The 14,331-nt window shown below is 35.4% G+C and overlaps 1 protein-coding gene across 2 annotated transcripts in view; it reads left to right on the forward strand.

Moving 5' to 3' along the window:
• The window catches only part of ARHGAP12 (Rho GTPase activating protein 12), a 134,830-nt gene that overhangs the window by 46,166 nt on the left and 74,333 nt on the right, over positions 1-14,331 (forward strand). The window contains exons 2-4 of one of the 2 annotated variants that reach the window (XM_075997466.1): positions 1,453-1,731; positions 9,266-9,406; positions 10,567-10,647. In XM_075997466.1, the coding sequence (XP_075853581.1) occupies positions 1,453-1,731; positions 9,266-9,406; positions 10,567-10,647 (501 nt within the window). The remainder of the gene's footprint in view (positions 1-1,452; positions 1,732-9,265; positions 9,407-10,566; positions 10,648-14,331) is intronic. The other variant, XM_075997467.1, reaches the window with a different exon arrangement.

A 14,331-nucleotide genomic window follows, 5' to 3' on the forward strand; every position in this document is an offset into this window, starting at 1 on the left:
AAAAGACCAAAGGTAACCATTTTTACAAACATGTATTCATGTTTTGGGTTATTTTTTATCGTTTTCTTTTTTAAAGTGTATTCTATGATTTAGATTCATTGAAATTAGTTTATAGGCAAATACTGTTTTTAGAAGTTGAAGTACTTTAATTTGTTTCCATTCACATTCCCCTTTTTTAATTGATATTTTTAAGCATTCATAAAATTCTGAATACATTACAAAAGTAATTGAACATCTGGATATAACGTTAGGATTTATATGATAAAGCAGTGTTTCTGAACCAGGGACAATTTTGCTCCCAGGCGGCATTTGGTAACATCTAGAGACTTTTTGGTCGTCATCATGGAGGTGGCTGTGCATGTACAAGCACGTGTGGCACTGTCATCTAGTGGGTAGTGGCTAGGGAAGCTGGTGGCTATCCCACTGTGCACAGGATAGCCCTCATAACAAAGGATGATCTGTCTCAAAACGCCAGTTGAGCCAAGCTTGAGAAACTATTGTAGAAGGAAGATAGATAAACAAATACGAATACATAATATAAATAGGTGTTCTCAGATGTGTACTTTTTTCTTCAGAAACTGGAATTCTGTGTAACTTAATACAGTTTAAGTGTCCTTATGGAAAGGATGTGAAGTGTTTGCTCTTGACCGACATCTAGTAAGACATTTAAAAATAAAAGTAAAGATGTAGTTTAAGGTTAAATATGTAAATCAGAGTTACTGCTAACTTCTTCTAAATATGTAAATCAGAGTAACTGCTAACAGTGGGGAACACTGTTAGAAAATTCACAAATAAGGAAACTAGGAAGTGATTAAACAATTTGTTTATAGCCACTGAGAAATTATATTTGAGCTATTATAATGATTTGTTTATAGCCACCAAAAAATACTACTTAAGCTAAGAATTTACTTCCTAAAGAAATAGAATATAGTAAATTTTTAGCATAAATATTTCCCTTTTATGTTTCACTTATATTCCTCATTTTAATATTAGAGTTTAGCATATAAAATCTTTTGATAGTTTTCTGATAAAAAAGCTCAGCCACGCTTGTGAGACTTTTATATTTTAAAAAATGCCTAAAATCATAGAATTTGAGAGCCAAAGAACACCTTGGTGGTTTAGTCCAGTTTCCTCATTTATAGAGATTAAAAACTTCAATTTCAGAGAGGTAGAGTGATCTTTCCCAATATATACAACTTATTAGTACCAGATCTCGAATTAGAACCCACAACTCTTGCTTCTAGACAAGTGAAGTATTAAGCACACTTTGAATTCTATTAGAAGTTTTTGAGTTATTTTTCAGTCAAACTATAAATATTAAAACTGTTAAATCATTATTTCCTTATTATATACACTTGTATATATGTTTATAAATGATCTTGTTTTATTTAATTTTAACTTAAAACTGTTATGCCAGTTTCAACATGAAATTTAAAAATTTTTATTTCACAGGCAACTACACCTCCAAATCAAGGAAGGCCAGATTCTCCAGTCTATGCTAATCTACAGGAGCTGAAAATATCCCAATCTGCTCTTCCCCCACTTCCTGGGAGCCCAGCAATTCAGATTAATGGAGAATGGGAAACTCATAAAGACAGTTCAGGGCGTTGTTACTACTATAACAGAGGAACACAGGAACGAACTTGGAAACCACCTCGTTGGGCTCGGGATGCAAGCATAAGCAAAGATTTCCAAAGTCCAGGAGATTTCCAAAGTTCAGGAGATCAAGAGGTATGAGTAGTTAAGGAATCAACCTGCAAGTTACCAAATTTTCTCTTTTCATTATTCATAAGCAAAAGAGGTGAATAGGTTTATTTCTTGGTATCAGCGTGGTAGAATACTTGACTCTGTAAGATACTAAAAGTTCTTTCTAAGCTTTATTATATTAATGCTAGCTACTAATTTCTAATAATGCATAGTAGCGAACCTTGTAGTGTGCTTACTAGTTCCAGAAATGGATTAAAGTTGTCTAGTGCCAGTGTTTCCTTATGAATTAGAAGGTACTAATTCCATTATTGTTATTGCATAAGCCAGTGACATCTTTTAGAAAAAGAAGGAAAGAAAATATACGATGTGACCTAGCCAAATAAAAGGAAACAAAAATTATTTAACTAAGTAAAACAGATACTTTTCTCTATTGGCTTAGTATGGCTACCAAGCTACTTCTCAATTTTTCTGTCAGACATACAAGATCAATTTTTTATTTATATGAAAGGGAAATAATTATAATTCCTTTGCTACATTTGTATCATTCTGTATATCTTATAATTCACCTTAAAATGGTTATTTTTGGGCTGGATGAGGTGGCCTATGTCTATAATCCTAGCTGGGAACCCAAGGTGGGAGTATTGCTTGAGGTCAGGAGTTTGAGACCAGCCTGAGCAAGAGTGAGACCCCCATCTCTACTAAAAATAGAAAAATTAGCCAGACGTGGTAGTGCACTCCTGTAGTCCCAGCTACTCAGGAGGCTGAGGCAGGAGGATCCCTTGAGCCCAGGAGTTTGAGGTTGCTGTGAGCTATGATGATGCCACTGCTTTACAGCCAGGGCAATGGAGGGAGACAATCTCTTAAGAAAAACCCAAATTATTGTTTTCTCCAACAAGTATAAATACTATCCCCCCCCCCCCACTGGTTTCACCTTCCTCCATACCTCTTACAAGGTGGTACAGTGAATTGGCCAGCTGTAGCTTGAGAAACACTCATCGCAGTAGTCTGGAGAGGCTTCAGGCTATTTAGACGTTCAGGAGAAGTTTAGGTAAGATTGATGGAAGGGAGTGAACTCCTGCTGTTGATAAACTGGAGGCTCTCCACCTGCATAGGACACCCTGCTTTTATAGAAAGCAGCTTCCTTGTACAAAACAAAAGCAGAGCTCCAGGTAGATAGGAGCTGGAGAAATCAGGTAACACATCCTGTGTTTAGCAGACCTTAAAAGTTTTTGTAATAAATAACCCCTGGCCCTCTTCTTATCCTATTTTTCAGTTGGTTATTTACAGCTTTGGTTAGGTAGTAACTTGTACTTTTAGTCTTCAAGTGAGAACCAAAAATAGAGAAATTGTTTATGTACTATAATAAGAAAGTTAGGAAAATTTTATTTGAATTGTATATATAGAAGATTTGAAAATAAACTATCCTATATATCAATAATAAAATCTTATAATTTGGGAGAATTAAGAAAAAGACTAAATTATAGACTGACTTAAAGGAATTTAAAGTATACACAGGAACTTTTAACATGTTTTTTAGCTTTCTATTTTAATAAATAGACAAGAGTGATTTGTATATATGCCTTAGCTTACACTAGTGGTCTCTGCAAAAATTGTATAGAAATAAATATTTCCAAAGTGGCTGGAGCACATCTTCCAGTAACTTCTTGAGAAAAGTTGTGTATGGGAAGTAAAGTTGAGACTGTGTGTGTATGAAAGTATCTGTAGTCTTATTTTTAATTGTGAGCATGCCAGGATATAGAATTCTAGGTTGCAAATAATTTTCTCACACTTGCAAGGAATTTTGAACTTCCCTTTAATGGTGATCTGTGTCAGCTGCTTGTTGGGGAGTCTCCAGTGTTAAAACCCTTAGGTCTTTTCAGTTTCTTACAAGTCTTTATTAGCTCTTCTGCCTAGAACAGGCGTCCTCAAACTACGGCCTGTGGGCCACCTGTGGGCTGCCTAGCACATTTATCCTGCCCTCGGGGTGCTTTTGGGGCTGCTGTCTGTCCTGCTTAGCAGCCGACTCGTCCGGGCCCACAGTGCGTACTCTCCAGCAGCCTGAGGGACAGTGAACTGGCCCCCTGTTTAAAAAGTTTGAGGACCCCTGGTAAGGGCTGCCCAGGTCTTGATGTTGGCATTCAGTTTGCATATGGTCCCTCACACTCCCGTTTCTGTTGGTACCCATGTTCCAATTGTGTCTATTGTCCCCTAACTCAGAATCTTAACTGTTGTTCCTTCTTCAGAGGGAATAAATCCCCATATTTCTGCTGATAGTCAGCTATGAAGAAGAGTATCGTGGTGATTTTAGTCCTCCTTAATTAGTATCTCTGCTTTCATCCCCAAGTTTCAGAGGTTTCTGACACCATCAGTTCCTGAGCCATTTGCAGATTCTGCTCTGTAAACTTGCTGGGATTCATGTCCCCTGACTTCTCCTCTGCCCCCACCATGCCAGCCTAGATTCTGCTTCTGTGTGGGTAATTCAATTTTTTATTCATCTGCTTGACTGTTTCTCTCTTTGTATTCTTCCTGTTCTTGTAAGTTTACATCTTTTTAAGCATATTTCACTTCTGTTATTTTAGTGGGGTTTGAGAGAGAGCAAGTGTTCACTCTTCCATCTTAACTCAGAAGGTTATTATTTTAGTGGTTACCCTAGAACAGTGGTGATTAACTGGCGGTGATTTTGCCTTCCAGTGACATTGGCAAACTCTGAAGACTTTTTGATTGTCACAGTGGGGGAAGTGCTACTGACATCTAGTGGGTAGAGGCCAGTGATGCTGCTGAACGTCCAACGATACACAAGCTCTCCATGACAAAGCATGATCTGGCCCTAAATGTCAGCAGTGCTGCTCTTGAGAGACACTGCCCTAGGAATTTTTTATTTTTTAGAAGCAGGGTCTCATTGTGTTCTCAGGTTGGATTGCAGTGGCTATTTATAGGCATAATCACAGCACATTATGCCCTGAAATCCTGGGCTAACGAGATCCTCCTGCCTCAGGCTCCTGAGTTGCTGTAACTACAGCTGTGCAGCCCAACACCAGACTTTAACATGCATAGTCAGTCTATGCAAAGGCTAAGGTTAACCAGTGTCCTCTTGCTTCTTAAAGCCACATAAGAGCTATAGTGCTGTTGTGCTATTGTTGTCATATATTTATTTCTGTTTTTAGCCTCCTTGTTGTTATACATGTCTCTGAAAATTAATCCTCATTATACCACCTTCTTTTCTTCTGTCTTGAGCACATGCTTTTAAATTCCCTCATGATAGTCTGTTAGTTAGAGAATCTTAGATTTTGTCTGGAAATTTATTTTGCTTTTACTTTTGAAGAATATTTTAAATGGGTGTACAGTCTAAGGTGACTGGTTTTTTTTCTAGTTTATTGAAGATTTTATTCTCATTTTCATTGTTGATGCTGAAAATTCACATGTCATTCTGATTGTCTTCTCTTTAACAATAATTTCTCTCTTCTTGGTGGCAACTTTTAAGATCTTGTGTTTATACTTCCACTATGATGTGACTAGGTGAAAATATCTTTTTTATTTCCTGCCAGGGTTTTGTTGGGACTCTTGAATTTGAGGATTCCTGTCTTTGATCAGGTCTAGAAAATTTTTAGCTATTATCTGTATATAGACCCTGCCCCATTTTCTCTTTCCTCTTATTCTAGAACTTTGATGAGATGAGTGTTTAATCTCACTCTGTTCATCTATGACTCACTGTGCATCATTCTAAATATTTCAAGATCTAGCTTCTGTTCATTATTTTTCTCATTGTCTACATCTTCATTTGATGTTAAACCAATCCTTAAATTTTTAAAAAAGTGTTATTTTTATTTGTTTTGGAGAATTTCCCCCTTGTTATCACTTTGAAAAGTTTTAAAGCTACAAAAAGGTTGAAAGAATAGTATAGTGAACATTAATAAACCATATAGGAGGCCGAGGCAGGAGGATCACTCGAGGTCAGGAGTTTGAGACCAGCCTGAGCAAGAGCGAGACCCTGTCTCTACTACAAATAGAAAGAAATTAATTGGCCAACTAATATATATAGAAAAAATTAGCCGGGCATGGTGGCGCATGCCTGTAGTCCCAGCTACTCGGGAGGCTGAGGCAGGAGGATCACTTGAGCCCAGGAGTGTGAGGTTGCTGTGAGCTAGGCTGACGCCACGGCTCTCACTCTAGCCTGGGCAACAGAGTGAGACTCTGTCTCAAAAAAATAAATAAATAAATAAACCATATAACCTCCATTTAGATTTACCAATTGTTAAAATGTTGCCACTTTCTCTATCCCTCCCTCCCTTCACACACACACACACCACACACACGTATGTAATTTTCTTAACCATTTGAGGCATAAAATAAAAACATTTTATTTTCTAAGTATAAGAATTTTTTTCCATCAAAACCACAATACATTTATTATACCCAAGAATTTTAATATTGGCATACTATTTTATACATTGTTAAAATTCAGTGTTTCTCAGTTGTCAAGTAATATCTTTAATGTTTTTTTTTTTCGCCTACAATGAAGGATACAGTAAAGGATCATATATTGCATGTATTTGCTACATCTCTCTTTAGTCTTATATTTTGTTTTTGTTAAATCTAGTATGTAAAGTTTTTGGGAATGATTCTGTTTTTCTGCTAATTCATGGTGTTTTGTTTTTCCTCTTTTATGTGTGTGTATGTGTATTTTAACGTGAGGTTATAGTTCTTAGAAATTCGTAAGTACGCAGTCTTTAGTGCTGAAGTTGAAAGTGGGTTCCTTCAGAGAGGATTTGCTTTTGTGTCTGCCAGGTCCCTGGCAAAACTATTAATAATATACTGTGAATATTTCAAACTAAATCTTGAGCTTTAGTTTTTATGGGCCACCCGGGTAGTAGTAATTTGGATTGCGTGAACCCTGGCTGATGGCTGGGGATTGCCCTGATTTCCCCTGATTATTGGGGAAGATTCTTGTGATTTTCCTGGTGTGGAACAAAGGGGCAAGATTTGTTTATGGTTCACTCTTAATCTGTGGGTATAATTCTGTGTAGAGCCTGGCTCTGTGTTGTGGGTGTCCTTTTAGCCTCCTCTCTTTGGTAGTCCTTTTTTTTTTTTTTGAGACAGAGTCTCGCTTTGTTGCCTGGGCTAGAGTGAGTGCCCTGGCATCAGCCTAGTTCACAGCAACCTCAAACTCCTGGTCTCAGGCAATCCTCCTGCCTCAGCCTCCCAAGTAGCTGGGACTACAGGCATGTGCCACCATGCCCAGCTAATTTTTTTCTATATATATTAGTTGGCCAATTAATTTCTTTCTATTTATAGTAGAGACGGGGTCTCGCTCTTGTTCAGGCTAGTTTCGAACTCCTGACCTTGAGCAATCCTCCCGCCTCCGCCTCCCAGAGAGCTAGGATTACAGGCGTGAGCCACCGCACCCGGCCTCTTTGGTAGTCCTGAGTCTAGTTCTGCAACACTTCTTCATGCCTTGGAAACTAAGCTCTTAGTTCAGGTTTTGGCAAATGCCTTTAAGGAGAAAACTGATCTTTTTATTCTTCTAACTCTCTGAATTCTTCTTTCTACTTAGTTTTTGACCTCTGAGTATTTCTTAACCCTTTTTATTTCTCATTGATGGTTTTTTAAAATAATTTTTATGTAATAATTTTTAGCTGTTTTCATCCAGATGATCAGTTAGGGAAACTCCCTGCCATTCTCCTATAAATGGAATGTCTACTGTAGCCCCTCCTACTGCTACTAGGATACATTTGTAGCAGAATAGACCTCAGAGTTATAGAGCCAGTGACCCTACCCTCCTTAATGTGGTTAATATAGAACAGTTAACCTTGGTAGAAAGCTTGCCAAAAATAATCTTTGTTTTAGTTTAATGGCCATTAAACAGCTCTTTTTTAGCAATAGACATCAAGATTTTAAAGCTATTCCTGGTTCTTTAGTGTAATAAAACATATCAAGATACTGGAGGTTACTTTTCATGGTAGAAGAGAACATCTTGCTTACTTCACTGATACAGTGATTTAGACTATCTCTTAAATTAATTTTACTGATTAGATTGCCTTTTTTCTTTCTAAAGATTTTATTGCCCTTTTCTCATACATGAGCTTACATTTTAAGTTGTCTTAATGAAATAAAAATAAACTCTTGATTTTTAAATTAGGCGTTTAATTTTTTACTGATGTTACAAAGCATAATACAGTTCACTCTATGCATTGCTTCTGCAAAGTTGCCTGTGAGTTTTTGTGAACATTTTATTAGGTATGTCTTTACAGTGTTGAGCATCTACCCATCTTAGTGTTTCAAGCCAAATGATGGTGATAGAAAATATAGGCTGAATAAGATTTAATTGTAGAAACTATTTTACTGAAGTGATAGGAAAGGTCATTTGCACATGAGCATTAACCTAATAGTTCTTGAATGAAGTTTAAGTGCAGTAGCAAATAGCTGCTTAGTCACATTATAGTGCCTCTTGTTTAAAAACTTGTTAAAATTTCTCAATCTTCTAGTTTGCTTCTCTTATATATTTATAGTTTATCATGTATATCTATATTATTTCCATACTGAATTTCTGATTTTTCTCTCTGTAGTGTATTTGAATTTTCTCAATATTAATTTTTTCTTGTTTTGAAGTTTAGTTTCCAATAGTTTTAATAAGCGTTTGGTTGAGTGAGTTAGGAAACCTTGCCAATAAATGAGAACACAAAATGTAGTGTCACAAAACATGTCTTTTCTCTACCTTCTCCTCCCACACAATTTTAAAAAGTAGTTCCAGATATATTTATTGAGCACTGTTGTTTGCCATGAATTTGGCCAGGTGCTTGTGACACACAGAAGAGAGTTTCCACAGAGCTCAGTCTAATGAGGATCCCTTATCCCCTCCTTTGTTTACACATACATGTGTGTACACTTATTTATTTATTTATTTTTTCTGAGACAGAGTCTCACTTTGTTGCCCAGGCTAGAGTGAGTGCCGTGGCGTCAGCCTAGCTCACAGCAACCTCAAACTCCTGGGCTCAAGCAATCCTCCTGCCTCAGCCTCCCAAGTAGCTGGGACTACAGGCGTGCGCCACCATGCCCAGCTAATTTTTTCTATATATATTAGTTGGCCAATTAATTTCTTTCTATTTTATAGTAGAGACGGGGTCTCACTCTTGCTCAGGCTGGTTTTGAACTCCTGACCTTGAGCAATCCACCCGCCTCGGCCTCCCAGAGTGCTAGGATTACAGGCGTGAGCCACCGCGCCCGGCCCTGTGTACACTTATTGACCCGTCATTTTTTAACTTAATTTCAGTTCAAAAGCAGTGTGAAATAGCATTTTGTTTCTCCTTAGTCTGAAAACATTGCTTTCAATTTCATTGTGGTAAATTTTTCCAGGGTTGCACTAATTGATAGTAACTATTAATTTTACCTCACCACTTACAATGTACCATTTAAAGACATCAATTTATTTTGAACTTAAATATTCAAATATATTCAAGATATCTTAATACTTATAGTCAAGTAAAATCAATTTCTTAGATTTTCAACTGCTGTGTATTTATATTCAAAGAAGAAAAATCCTTATGTTTCTGACTATTTATAGCTTCTTTCATCAGAAGAAAACTACCACAGCATTTGTTACAGCCAGTCAGATAGTCAGTGTGGTTCTCCTCCAAGGGGTTGGTCAGAAGAGTTGGATGAACGTGGGCATACCTTGTATACCAGTGACTATACTAATGAAAAGGTACATTCTTTTTTTCTCATCTAGTGTTATCTTGGCAGAATTCTTTCAAATAATTGTGCACTAAAGTTTTAGTAATATTAAAAAGTCATGGAAATATTCCTCATAGTAATTTTATAATCTTGCCAGTTGACAACATGGAAACTCAGTATAACTACTAATTCATGGTTTTGAACTGCTTACAGTGATAGTGACTTTTGTGTTGTTGATACCCGTTTAAGACAGACCTTTTAAGAGTAGACCTGTTGAATGTCATTTTGTTTAGATTTCTTCAATAAGTATATTTCTTCATATTTTTCTTGGGGAAGAGTTTTTTGGAAATAGTTTTCTCAACGTGCCATGATTGTCCACTGCCTTACTGCCTATAACTCCTTTTTCTATTATAATCAAATTTGTCTAAAACAAAAACCATGAATCTAGTATTTTATGATTAATTAGCTTGGGAATGAATATTGAAATTTTATGTGTGTATTATATCTGGTATTGTTTGAGAAAAGTAACTGATTGCTTATGCTAGTTTAGAGAATAGACCATTTGGAATAAACAGGGATAGACTTTTACGCCTCCTTCATGCCTCAGTTTTTTGACATTAGCACATAAGGAAGTAGTAGTTTTCCTTTATTTTGTAATCTAGATCAGATGTTTGTGTTAGCAATATTTAGTTGTTTTTTCCCTCATATTCCCTTTCATGAAGTTCTGTTGTTACTGCTAGTTAAATTTTATTGTGTTGGCTAACCGAGGTAATTCCTAAGGGTTTGCATGAAATGGGGCTTAAATTGTTTAGTTTTATACTGAATGATTGAGAAACAATTCTTTTGTTAATTTCTCAAACTTGTTTTCAAGATGGGGGCATGTACCTGTGTTCCACTACATACTTACATCTGTGTATCTTTGTGTTATATGTTTCTTGCTATTAAGTGATGCTTGAACCACTAGCCAGAAATCGGAGGAAAGAGAGAAAATAAATTGATAATACATTAATATTGAGTATATTCATTCTTACCAAACTTAAAATGCAAGTCGATTAGTATAATAGGTTTATTTGAAATTTTTTCCAATGTTTCATACAATTCATAAGAATTAAATTTAATAATATCTAATTGTAGCAACTTAAACTCACTTTTATATAAATTTTAAAAGAATCACCTGTTCTGTTTTCATAGTGGCTCAAGCATGTTGATGATCAAGGTAGACAATATTACTACAGTGCAGATGGATCTCGGTCGGAATGGGAATTGCCAAAGGTAATAAACCTTACTGCTGAATTTCTGTTTAAAATAATAGATGAAGTAATACATGAAGATGATTTCAGCAGATTTATATTTAAATTTTTATTCAACTTTTAAAAAAGCAAGACTAGTTTTCTTAGAACTCACTGAAAGTCCTATGAGTGGCTAAATTTTTCTAAGGTGTACAGTTATGGTCACTGTGTGATACTACTCTCATTCAGAAATCTTTTTGGTTTAACTTGAAATTGTCTTTCATTATTCCCAGAAATAAGAATTCCCTTCAGTGCCAGTAATTCTATCTTATATCTGGTTAATCTTGTATATAATGAGTTTTCTATATGAAGTTCATCTTATTTGTAATACTTTTTTTAAGCAAAAAAAGTAATGTGATATTTAAGTTTATCATCTATGTAAATGTGTGTTATGATTGAATTGCTCATTGGCTTGGATAGGCAGCATGTGGTGATAATATGTCCTTGGACTTAGCTGGACATCTTTTCCAGACAAGTACACCATGGCTGAGTGTACCTAAGGCAGTAGGTTTCAAAGTGGTCATATACGTGTCCTTGTTAATTTTAATATAATATAATCATATTAATTGTTAATTAATTAATTGTATTAATTAATTATATTAATTATTTATATATAATTATATTAATATAATACAATATAATATAATTTTAAGTGATATCTGGGCAAACATTTAAATTTTAATTGATATATTTTAATGTTTAGAAAACAACTATAAATAGACAAATCTGTGGTGTCAATTATTACATATACTTTAGTTTTTAAAGAAATTTGTCTTTTTCCCCAAGTAAGTCAATTTAAAGAAAAATATTAATAGTATAAATGATACATGGATATAGACAAAAATCACTAGGTGATACTAAACTTATTGAAGATTGAGAAACACTAATCTAGCAAATTAGTGCTTTGCTAATAGTGGTTTCTTCTTTATGTGAATGCTATCTGGCCTTTAATTATTTTGTGAAATTATAAGCCTTGATACTAGTTAGGATAAGATATGCAGCCTATAATTAATTGATTTTTAAGAACATCCTTATGAGTCTGAGTTGAGCCAGTAGCAGAAGAGCTCTGTTATAACTCTGACAACTTTAAAATTTTGTGATCTCATGGAACAAAGTAGGGTGGCTATAATGGAAACTTGGTGGCTGTAGGAGTTCAGAGGTGGATAAAGAAAAATATTGGGGCCAGGCGCGGTGGCTCACGCCTGTAATCCTAGCACTCTGGGAGGCCGAAGTGGATGGATTGCTCGAGGTCAGGAGTTCGAAACCAGCCTGAGCATGAGTGAGACCCCGTCTCTACTATAAATAGAAAGAAATTAATTGACCAACTAATATATACAGAAAAAATTAGCCGGGCATGGTGGTGCATGCCTGTTGTCCCAGCTACTCGGGAAGCTGAGGCAGTAGGATTGCTTGAGCCCATGAGTTTGAGGTTGCTGTGAGCTAGGCTGATGCCACAGCATTCACTATAGCCTGGGCAACAAAGTGAGACTCTATCTCAAAAAAAAAACCAAAAAAAACCCAAAAAACAGAAAATATTGGTTCTTTTGGTTAACCTGGCTATCATATAGCACCAGAATTTTTTCTGTAGTTAAAAAAACCCTTGTCAAATCTTCAAATAAGCAGTTTTTGATCCTTATCACACATTTTATATAGGCACATTCTCTTTTGCTCAGCAGAAAAACTATTGCATATTTTTAATTATTTTGTTTAAATTAATAACTTTATAAATTAGAAGTCATTACAATTTACATTTATACAATCGTTTTTAAAAATACTATTTTCAGCGTAATATATTAATATAGTAAAGATAGTTTTTATATTTTAATTACAGAAGGTATCATATGAAGAGTTATGAAGATATCATTACATTATGTTTTTACTTCGTTAATGATGAAATACCATGAATGAAGAAAGTTCCAAATAAAAGTATATCTAGAAGTGCTACAAATCATTCCTCACATATTTAAGCGTTGAGCTTTAATCTCATCATTCTTTAAAATTATGAAACAGGCTGGGCACGGTGGCTCTTGCCTATAATCCTAACACTCTGGGAGGCTGAGGGGGGTGGATCGCTCAAGGTCAGGAGTTTGAAACCAGCCTGAGCAAGAGCGAGACCCTGTCTCTATTAAAAATACAAAGAAATTAATTGGCCAACTAAAAATATATAGAAAAAAATGAGCTGGGCATGGTGGTGCATGCCTGTAGTCCCAGCTACTTGGGAGGCTGAGGCAGAAGGATTGCTTGAGCCCATGAGTTTGAGGTTGCTGTGAGCAAGGCTGACATTACGGCATTCTAGCCTAGGCAACAGAGTGAGACTCTGTCTCAAAAAAAAAAAAAAAAATTATGAAACACTTCAATAAAACATTCGTGAATTTTTTCCTTTTCATCATTATTAATTAATACTTTCAGCCTCTGATTCTGAAGATAAAACCATATTTACCCTTTAAAACTTTGATGTTATGCCAAACACTCAGAATCCTGTAATATTCTTGTTTTAAGAACCAAGCATAGCAATTGGATAATACTCTAGCAATAATTTTTTTAGTTGACTTTTATAAAAAGTTGAATATAAATTGACCCAATACTTTACTTTTCAAATTTAACTGTCTCTCAATAACACTTTTAAGTGGTAAAATAATATCTCAAGCTTAGTAGAACTGTTATAACTTTTAGAGGGAAAGAGGTATACATAATAAGATTAGCAAGTTTTTTATAAATGTACTGGGAAGAAGTTATAGAATACCTCAGATATTGCTTTTCAAATTCAGTACCATTTATAAAAAATAATTTTATCATATTTAGTGATTGATTTGGAAAGAATAATTTTATGGATCATGGTCAAAATATGTAATAACTTATGCTCTGGGATAAGAGTACATTTTGGGGATATAATTATTCAGTATTAAAAACTATATAGTAATGATTGGTTCTATTAGCCTTATAAATATAAAATCTGATTTTGACTTGAAGAAACCATAAAAAAAATCTGCTGAAAGTTTAGTTTACTGAAAATGATTTAGTTTATAGAAGATGAGTATTTTATTAACAATATTAATTAAATAATTTAAACATATGATATTAAACTTTTTGTTCTACTTGACAGATTTGAAATGTAGCTCCTGCCAATACCTCAAATATCAAAGGTATATTGAGATATAGAGGAATTTTATGCACTGTATCCTCTTTTATAGTGCTTTCTGATTCCCTGGAGTAATGAGATCAATCACAGGTTTGTTTTGAGTGATTTGTCCCAGGTCAAGGTCTTAGAAGGGAGAAGCTCCCAAGATGACCTTATGTCAGGAGCAGGTTAGAGCCTTTACTTTACTGGTGGCTAAACATTCCTATTGGGTTTCTTATGAACTCCTGTACTCACCTTGGTTAGAAGAACTCTAGGCTCATCTACTTCTGGAGATGGCTTGAGTGAAAGAAAGAAGAGAGGCAAGGGACTGAGTTATATCAGGACCTCAGAGGGTATTCCACAGTAGTAGAAACAGGCACTGATTATGACCAGCGTTGAACCCTCAGTTTTGTGGTATTATTTCATTTTCTGCTACCATTTGCCACTTAGGATAAAGTATGGAAAGGTCTTGGCAGTTTCTGTCAGCCATTCCTAATCAGCACTAAGGAAGCAGCACCTTTCCCCCTCCCTGCCTGGGCACTGCGGAGC

Source organism: Microcebus murinus, chromosome 25 (genome assembly GCF_040939455.1).
Source record: "Microcebus murinus isolate Inina chromosome 25, M.murinus_Inina_mat1.0, whole genome shotgun sequence".
Lineage (NCBI taxonomy): Eukaryota > Metazoa > Chordata > Mammalia > Primates > Cheirogaleidae > Microcebus > Microcebus murinus.